The sequence below is a fragment of the Solanum stenotomum genome, chromosome 2 (assembly GCF_019186545.1).
Source record: "Solanum stenotomum isolate F172 chromosome 2, ASM1918654v1, whole genome shotgun sequence".
NCBI classification, from domain to species: domain Eukaryota; kingdom Viridiplantae; phylum Streptophyta; class Magnoliopsida; order Solanales; family Solanaceae; genus Solanum; species Solanum stenotomum.
The window spans coordinates 52,842,981-52,852,502 of record NC_064283.1 but is presented as its reverse complement, the minus strand read 5'-3'; the positions used below and the strand labels follow the sequence as shown (position 1 = coordinate 52,852,502).

The following is a 9,522-nucleotide window of genomic DNA, read 5'->3' as shown; positions in this document are numbered from 1 at the left end:
AGGAGAACTATTCCAAAGTTAATTTCCCTTACAGGAGTTTCCCTTTCTAGAGAAAATCTGGCAAGATCTTCTCGGAACACTTCTAGAAATTCATTTATGACTGGGATGGACTCAAGAGTTGGGATTTCAAAGTTTGAATCCTTAACCAGAATGAGATTATAGATATACCCTTTATAGACCATCTTCATGACTTTAAGGTGAGAGATAAATCTACGTATAGGCACTAAGCTACAACCCTTCCATTCTAAGACTAACTCGTTGGAAACTGAAACTAAACGATCCTAGTTCTACAATCGACTGAGACATAAAAGAAGTGTAACCAATACATGCTTAGAATGATATCGAAATCTACCATTTCTAAATCTACAAAGTCTGTTGAGGTGATTTTCTGGAAACTGTGATAGGGCAATTCTTGTATACCTGTCTAGCTATAATTGGGTCACCAACTAGAGTAGAGACTGATAAGGGTTATGACAGAGTTTCTGGACTAACATCAAAGTTTATTGTTATACACAGAGTTACAAAAGAAATTGTAGCCCCTAGATCTAACAATGCATAAACTTCTAAATGGAAGACTCTTAATGTACCAGTGACCATATCATGAGAATCTTCGTTGTCCTGGCGAGCCTGAAGAGCATAAAACTTATTCTAGCGCTGACCACCACTTATACTGGACGAGGCACCCTGCTGAGTAGGGTGACCCGGTGGAGCTGCTGAAGTAGTAGACTGAGCTTTGTTATCTCCTTGTCCTTGCATGTCAGAATGGTTATCCTTCATCCTATGACCAAACTGACCACATCCAAAACACCCTTCTTTGCCAGCAAAACACTCACTTGGATTGTTCTTACCATACTTTGGGACGGTTGGAAAAGTACGGTTAGCTGAAGCACTCCCCTATGACTTAGATCTTGATGCCCTACCTCTTTTATCTTGTCCAAACCTGGGGACGGGGCTCTAGCTGATTAAAGTGGTGGGGTTGTAGATGTTATCTTAAACTATGAGAGATTTCCTCTACCCAGCCTTTGATGAGAGTATTCATAATTTCCTGTTCTAGCCTTCTTGTTGTCCTTAGCCATTTCCCTAAGCTTTTCTCCCTCAACTTGCTGAGCATGAGTCATGAATCTAGAGATATCAATATCCCCTAATAGCATAGCATTCCTACAATCGGTCTTTACCAAATTGGATATTCCAAATAAGAAATTACTCATTTGTTCCCTCAAATCAATAGCCATATGTACCTAGAAAGCTGAGTGAACTTTAGCTCATATTCATAGACATACATTAAACTCTGATTCAAGTTCATAAGCTCCTGAGCTTTAGCCTCCCTCAACTCTCTTGGAAAGAACCTATCCTGAAGAGCTCTAGTAAAACAATCTGATGTCACAAGAGCTGCATTCTCAACCTTGTTTTCCTTCCACTGCGTGAACCAAAACATCCTTGAGTTGATAGGATGCTAGCTCAACACTCTTAGCACCAGTCACTTAAATAACTCTAAGAATCTTCTTAACCTCATAAATGAAGATCTGTGGGTCCTCACCAACCTTCGACCCTAAAAAGTCTGGTGGATTTATACGAACAAAGTCTCGAACCCTGGCTGCACCTCATCTACCAGTGGAGTTTACAGGAACTGGGGCCTATTGATTGTTCTTGTTGGCTACTGTCTGAGCCAAAAGTTAGATCACGTTACGAAACATTACATTCGTAACCTCATGATTTAGGACTGGAGGAACTGCATTAGCATTGTGGGGATTAGCATTATGTGAGTTAGCTCTACGAGGAGGCATGATCTAAAACGTACAACAATAGATTAGAAAGAAGATGTTGAATCACACCTCACGCACAATAAGAATATGAAAAGAAGTGAAGTCTTTATTAAAACACTTTGTGGCCTTCCCCTCATAAGTGTGGCGTGCTTCACACCCATGAAAGAGACTTCACTTAGTGCAATTTCAGACACCCTAAGACTCTTGAACCTGATGCTCTGATACTATGTTTGTTCCGCCCCGAGGCTACCCCCTAGACGTAACACGGGACCTAGGATCATGAGCGACCCCATGCTAACCCTTAGTCATCCATATATCAAGCATACTGATAATAACTAAGTAAAACATGTACTATGTGGAAGCTAAATCAATTGACATTTGAAGAGGGAACAAAGCCCAACAAGTCTGTAAGTAAATATAAATAACAAGAGTTAATTGATGACTGAAACAACACTGAACAACTCGAGCTAAATCTACTACTATGTCTGAAAAGACTCTACCGAATTGAGTTGCTGGGGCATGCCTCCAACTAACTCTAACAAAACTGAAAATGCAAAGTAAAGACTAAAATAGAAAGCATGTCTATTGTCCTCGAAGTATGAGGACTCACCACTGAAGCTGTTGAAGTCGAATCAAGAATCGATCTAAGCATGATTTAGAAGCTGAGTGTCTGAACCAAATCAGGAAATGATGTAGCGCAAAGTATGCTTTAGTACTTTGAATGTACTGAGCATGTAGGATATAGATATGCTAAGCTGAATAAAGTACTGAACAATGCATAACTGAGCAATGATATAATCTAAATAAGAATATAGATAAGTACTGAAGTATATTTGAAAACCAAACAGAATGCAATGACCAAGTATTAATCATGAAGATAACATGTTGACTGATTACTGAAGTAAAAGCGGAAAACCTAATAAATGCACTAGTCTGACTGTAGGAGCTACTATTAACTGACATAAACCACGTGAGCTAAACAAGGAGTCTAATGTATACGCTTCATTGAGAGGACCCAATATACCAGGCAGGGGTATAGAGGCATGACTGTGGCGTGATCACTAAAATTGATGCCCAACATATGGGACTTATTAACCTATGTGGGCACGTAGTTCTAGGACCCTAGTCTAACTCGGTGGTAAGTCTACTCCCAACTGAATATTCATGAAGCTAAAATGTGTTAAATACTTAGTAGCTCAAAATATTGGCATGCTAACTGAGAATGCAACATTTATATGCTGAGAACATGGCATTCAAAATCTGAAGATTTAATTTCTGTCTGACTAGCCTAGCAAGTATAATTCATAAAATAGGATAAATTTACACAAACTAGGGTTATGAGTACTATGCATGGAATTATACTAGATTATCAAGAAACGGGTTATTAAGATCAAATAAACCATAATCACAATAAATCTTGAAAATTCTGAAACCCTAGGTCTAAACAGTTTATGAGAATCTGAAGAACTAACTGAATTCTAGAGACCTAGTGGGTGAAAGGAACCCACTAGTGAAATCCCACATACCTTATGACAAACCCTACAGAGTAATCCTTCGAATTTTGGGGATGAACTTTGAAGAACACTTATACTTGTTCTTGAGAGGACTCGTCATTTTTTTCCTCTATTTTTTCCTCTAAGTTGGGTGATTATTATAGAATGAAGGTTCTGGGTATGTCTGATTAGATTATTAGGCTTAGACTTAGTATAACAACGTAGTTTAGTCATCAAATGATGAATTTTAAGTGCCCAACGCATAGGGGAAAAGACAAAAAATGACCCTGACTTAAAGCTGACGAAGTGCCACTCACAAGGGGACTGACGGGCCATCCTTTGAACCACTACCCGTCAACTACGTCGTGGTTATGGCCCTGCCCAATAGGGCTCTGCTGAAACGAGCGTAACTTTAAACTTTGAGCTTGGATTTTAGCAAACTCGATGGCATTGGAAAGAGGACCCAATTATTTTTTATTTGATAGGTCATGAGCCACCTAATTCATTTTGTGCTAAAAGATATGACCGTTTGAAGTTGACCCAAAAGCCCTTTCTTTCCAAATAATTGTCGATCCTCACCAACGGTCAATCCAACCACGAACCGTACTGGTCGGCCGTGGGTGGGATCAGAGACCCCTAAATCTTGGGCCCAAACAATGGAACTCCACCTACGGACCATGGACCACGGTCATAGGTTTCATCACCTTGTACTCGAGGTGTTACATGTTATTTCTAGTAGGGGAATTGAGTTTGATCCTAAGAAGACGGAAGCGGTCAAGAATTAGCCTAGACCTCTATCCCATTCAGATATATGGAGTTTCTTGAGTTTGGTCAGATACTATAGAAGGTTTGTGGAAGGGTTTTGTTCTACTGCCTCTCCATTGACCTCGTTGACTCAAAAGAATGTTAATTTCTTATGGTTGGAAGCATGAGAAAAGAGTTTTCAAGAGTTGAAAGATAGGCTTACCTTCGGTCTGGTGTTGATTTTGTCGAAAGGTTCTGATGGGTTCGTTGTCTATTGTAATGCTTCAAGTATTGGATTAGGGTGTGTTCTTATTAAAATAGGAAATTTATTACTTATGCTTGAAGGCAACTTAAAATTCACAAAAAGAACTATCCTACTCATAATTTAAAGTTAACGGCGGTGGTATTCGCTATAATGATTTGGAGACTTCACTTGTATGGTGTCGATGTCGATGTCTTTACCGAGAACAAAAGTTTGCAATACTTGTTCAAGCAAAAGAAATAAATCTTCACCAAAGAAGGTGGCTAGAGCTATTGAAATATTACGACATGAGTGACCTCTATCACCAGGCAAGGCCAATATGGTGACCAAGGCCTTGAGTCGGTTTTCAATGATTAGTGTGGCACATATTGAGGATGATAAAAAGGAGTTGGTTCATGATATTAATAGATTGGCTTGATCGGGTGTTTGTTTGCTTGATTGTAATGAGGGTGGTGTTGTGGTTAAAAATGGTTCGACATCGTCCTTTGTGTCCGATGTGAAAGCCAAGAAAAATCTTGATCTAATTTTGGTTGGATTGAAAGAAGCGGTGCTTAAAAAGTCTGTTGAGACTTTCTCCCAAGGGGGGAGATGGTGTGTTTCGATATCAAGGTTGTTTGTGTGTTCCCAATGTTGATGATTCGAGGGAACAAATTTTATCGAATGCCCATAGTTATAGTTATTATATTCACCCAGGGTCCATCAAGATGTCCCGTGACTTGCGGGAGGTCTATTGTGGAATGGGATGAAGAAAGATACTGCAAAATTCATGGCTAACTGTCCTAATTTTCAACAAATTAAAGTTAAGCATAAAAGAATGGGAGGTTTGTACCAAGATATTAGTATTCCTTCTTGGAAGTGGAAATATTTGAATTGAAGTGAAAGTTAAGCATCAGCTCATTTCTTTCCCGTCAAGGTTTCTTATTCAATGGAAGATTATGCTAAGTTGTATTTAAAGCAAATGGTTAGGTTGAATGAGTGTCCCTATCCATTTTCTGTGATTGTGGTACCCAATTCACTTCTCAATTTTGGAAGCCTTTCTAAAAAGGTCTTGGTACCTGTGTGAAGCATAGTACGTCCTTTCATCCTCAAACTATTGGGAAAGCGGAGCATACTATCCAAACTTTGGAAGATATATTGAGATAGTGTATTATTGACTTCTTGGGTATTTGTATAATTATTTGCCTTTGATTGAGTTTGCATATAATTATAGTTATCATTCAAGTATTGGTATGATTCCATTTGAGGCTCTTTATGGTAGGAGGTGTAGGTCCCCCATAGGTTGGTTTGAAGTTTTTGAGGTTGCTTTGATAGGTCCCGAGTTGGTATATGGGGCTATGGAAAAAGTTTAGCTTATTAGAGAGAGGTTGAAAATGGCTCAAAGTCGACAAAAGTCCTATGTCGATGTTAGAAGAAGAGATCTTGAGTTTGATATAAATGATTTGATTTACTTGAAAATTTCACAGGGTGTAATGAAGTTTGGTAAGAAGGGGAAGCTTAGTCCCCGTTATGTTGGTCTTTATCAAGTGTTGAGGTGGATAGGCAATTAGACTTGCCCTCCAATTTATCATCAGTGCATCTGATATTCCATGTATCATTATTGAAGAAATGTATCGGTGATCTGACATCTATAGTACCATTAGAGAGTCTTAGTATAAAGGAAAGTCTTTCTTATGAAGAAGTTCCGGTTGAGATCTTTGACCGGCAAGTTAGAAAGTTGAGGAACAAGGAAGTTGCATCTGTAAAGGTGTTGTGGAGGAATCACATGGTTGAGGGTTCTACTGGAGAGGCCGAGCTCGATATGATGTCCCAATATCCTCTTCTCTTTCCCTCCGATCCTACTCTAGCTTGAGGTATTTAGTTCCTCATGGTTCATTCTACGGATTCATATGTCTTAGCCATTCTCATGTCTTCATATGCATGCATATATATTTTATGAAATGATGTTTTGAGTATGTTTTAGCTTGGAGTCGACTTTCCTCCTTGGTTATGTGCATTTATGTGATTGCATTCATGTTGGGTTAGTAGATCTCTTCCTCTACTATTTTCATGCTAGATTGGTCCCCATTTGAGAATGAATGTTCCCAAGGGAGAGATATTGTAACACCTAAAATTTTGGAAAAGAAAAGAAAAACATATTTAGGCTACTAGTAGGATTCTAAGGGTTCAGTCTATGGGTCGTAGAAGCTTCTACGGATCATATAAGGGATCCGTAGAAGGTAGGGTTGAGTTTAAGAAAAAATCAAGTTCATGAACTTTCTAAGATTGACCAGGACAGTCCCTCGAATGGTCTACGAGTCATATATAGGTCTCGTAAGAAAGTCCCAAACTTAGTGAAATTTTAAAGTCAAAGTTGAGTTCTACGGTAGGGGTCCACGAGCCGTAGAAAGTCCTATGAGTCGTAGACAGGTATCGTCAAAGTTCACATGAATTTAATGCTTCTGAAATTTTCTATGGTTGACCAGTACGATCCGTAGAAATTCCTACGGACCATAGGTCCAAACTGTAGAAGGGCTTGGCGGTTATTTTTAAAGGGTTTTAAGGTCTTTGCCCTATGTGTTTAATACCAAAGCTATGTCGTTTGGGCCCTTATTCTAAGCCCTATATAAGTGTTGTAAGTCCTATAACTACCCAATTCTAAATCATTCTCCTAATTCCCAAACTCCCTCCAAGTGCTTCCCCAAATTTCTCTCACAAGGTAAGGAAGAAGAAGCTAAGGTTTCAAGGTCAAGTCTCCAATTCACCATAGCTTTTGGGTCTTGATCACTAAGGTATGTTTGTATTCACCAATGGAGTCCTTTCCTCCATTTGGTTCCCCAAATATTCCAATTATACAAGTTAAATTCTCAATTCAAAGTTGGAATTTTATTCAATCTTCATGGGTTTATTTCAATTACGATTTAATTAGTTGTTTTCTATTTTCTAATGCATGAATTAAATTAATTACGTGTTTTTTGAGTTTAGTTCATATGAACTCATGCATGATCCGTGTTTTTTTACTATGAACTCATGATGAATCTTATGAACTAATGAAATATGGTTTTATGAAGATATGCATGTTTTTTTTTTGTGAAATTGATTTGAGGATGCCTTGATATGAAAGTATAAATATTATTGTGAAAGGTTTTCTCACACATTAATATGATCATTATTATGAAAGGATTTCTCACATAAGGATTCATAAGGTTGGAAGGTTTTCTCATCTAAATTGAATCAAGATTTAAGGAGCTATCATAAATAAATTTAGCTTGGATTGGTAACTTAATTGTGCCCCTCCATGAATGATATAATGAATATGATTAATGACTATTCAGTGAAACTTTACTTAGTAGCGAGAAGATATTGAGATGGAGGTGGTCCCATTAGTAAAGGTCAAAACTCTAGTAGTAATCTCATTTTCCCTAACTGTGTGCCCCGTAGGTTGTCTTAGCTAGTGAATCCACTTAAGCTATAAGTTTAAGGTTGTTGCCTCGTAAAGCAATGACATCTCTTTTCGGTGTACGATAAATGCAGAATTCCATGTATTATCTCACATGATCAATGTCGCTTAATGGTAAACATCCCACAATAATGAACTAGGTTACTTTCAAAGTATCTCACAAAGTGTTTTAATATGTTAAGCTTGCATTGACCATAATTTAACTCTTTTATTTTCTAACCTTTTCTATTGTGCCTACATTGTCTAATTGATGTAGGGTCTGACGATCTTCCTCCTTATGTTCGGGGCTAGTGGATTGCTTAGCGGATCGAAGATTTGGTGAGTCCTTATGTTCCGAGGATCATGGCACCTTTACTTTTCTTTCTTATGTTTTTGTTTTCAGAAATTGTACGTGGTGAACGGGTTACTTCCCAGCCACTTCTTTTGATGCATTAGAATGTCTTTTCAGGACTGCGTAGATTTCCTCTTTTATGTCAAACTTACCTATTCTTCTAAGATTTTCCTACTTTTGTTGAATATGATGTGTTGTATGCATGTGAAATAGCTTGTGTAGGGCCTCTCGGGGTCTTATACGACATGTCATGTTTAGGGTGTACATTGGATCGTGACATTCAGGGTGTCCATGTTTTTCACTAAGTATGAATGAGTCTTTTCTAGAAATGATTAGTAGACTCATTGCATTGGTTAAGGAGCTATCATCACTAATGAAGATCCTTACCACTGAGGAATAGGTTGATAAAGTTTTGAGAGTCCTCCATAAATCTAAATGGGATATGAAAGTTACTGCTATAAAAGAAGTTAAAGATATCTCTATAATAACTTTTGATGAATTGGTAGGGAACTTGAGAACTTCTGAGATCAACATGGATGATCTCATAAAAGAGGAAGTGATTAAGTAAAACTCACTATTGCTAAAAGCATATTATGGTAAAGAATCTAACTTTGATGAAGAACAAGTGACATTCATGGCAAAGAATATCATGAAGTTCTTCAAGAGAGAAAAGGAATATAATAGGAAAGGAACAAGTATCAAGAAATGGTCTAATGATAAATCCCAAAACACCTTCTATAAGTGTGATAAAACCGACCAAATGGTCAATAATTGTCCACAATGGGAAATTGAGTGGAGGAAAGAAAGGGTTGAAAATGACATGAAGAAGAAAGTGGTTGCAGAGAGTAAACAAAAGAAGGAATATGCCACGATGGGTGCATGGGGATTTGGATCATAAGAGTCTGTATTTCTGGCTATAGGAAACTCAAACTCGGAAGAAGAGGCAGCAAATTGTGAGGTAAGTATTCTTGAATTAAAAGGAAAATAGCATCTCTTTTTCTAAGAAACAAAAACTAATTTCGTTGATAATGCTTTAATTGATTACTTTCAAGAATAACCTATGATTGGGATCAACTGTTAAATGCTCTTGCAAATAAAAAATTTAAATATGTAGAACTCAAAACTACAAGACTTCCATTAATTATGATAACAACACCCTAAAGGAACATGTTCACCAAGATGATTCACTTAATTTAAACTTAAAATATGAGAATTTGAAGATGTACATTGTTGAAAAGGAAAAAGAGTCATGAGTGAAGACCAGAAAAAGATAGAACCATATCTTAAGGAGTGTAAAATCGATAAAAAGAATTGTGAGAAAGAAAATGTGAGAAAATTGAATCTATAAGTGTCTTGGTTGAAATTGGATCTTGAACGAGCTAATAGATGGACTAACTCTTCTAGAATTATTAAAGTTAAGTGGAAAAGCTCATAATGAAAAGGGAGGTCTAACATCCATAAAGAAATTGTTATCACCGAGGATTTGTGTTATT

The 9,522-nt window shown here is 37.5% G+C and overlaps 1 protein-coding gene across 1 annotated transcript; it reads right to left on the bottom strand.

Moving 5' to 3' along the window:
• Positions 1 to 648: 648 nt before the first annotated feature.
• On the bottom strand, positions 649 to 1,784 carry LOC125856096 (uncharacterized). Its single transcript, XM_049535669.1, has 4 exons — positions 1,698 to 1,784; positions 1,239 to 1,417; positions 1,016 to 1,158; positions 649 to 881 (listed from the first exon to the last, which is right to left on the bottom strand). Exons 1-4 carry the CDS (start codon positions 1,782 to 1,784, stop codon positions 649 to 651), a joined length of 642 nt encoding a protein of 213 aa, XP_049391626.1.
• Positions 1,785 to 9,522: the final 7,738 nt, after the last annotated feature.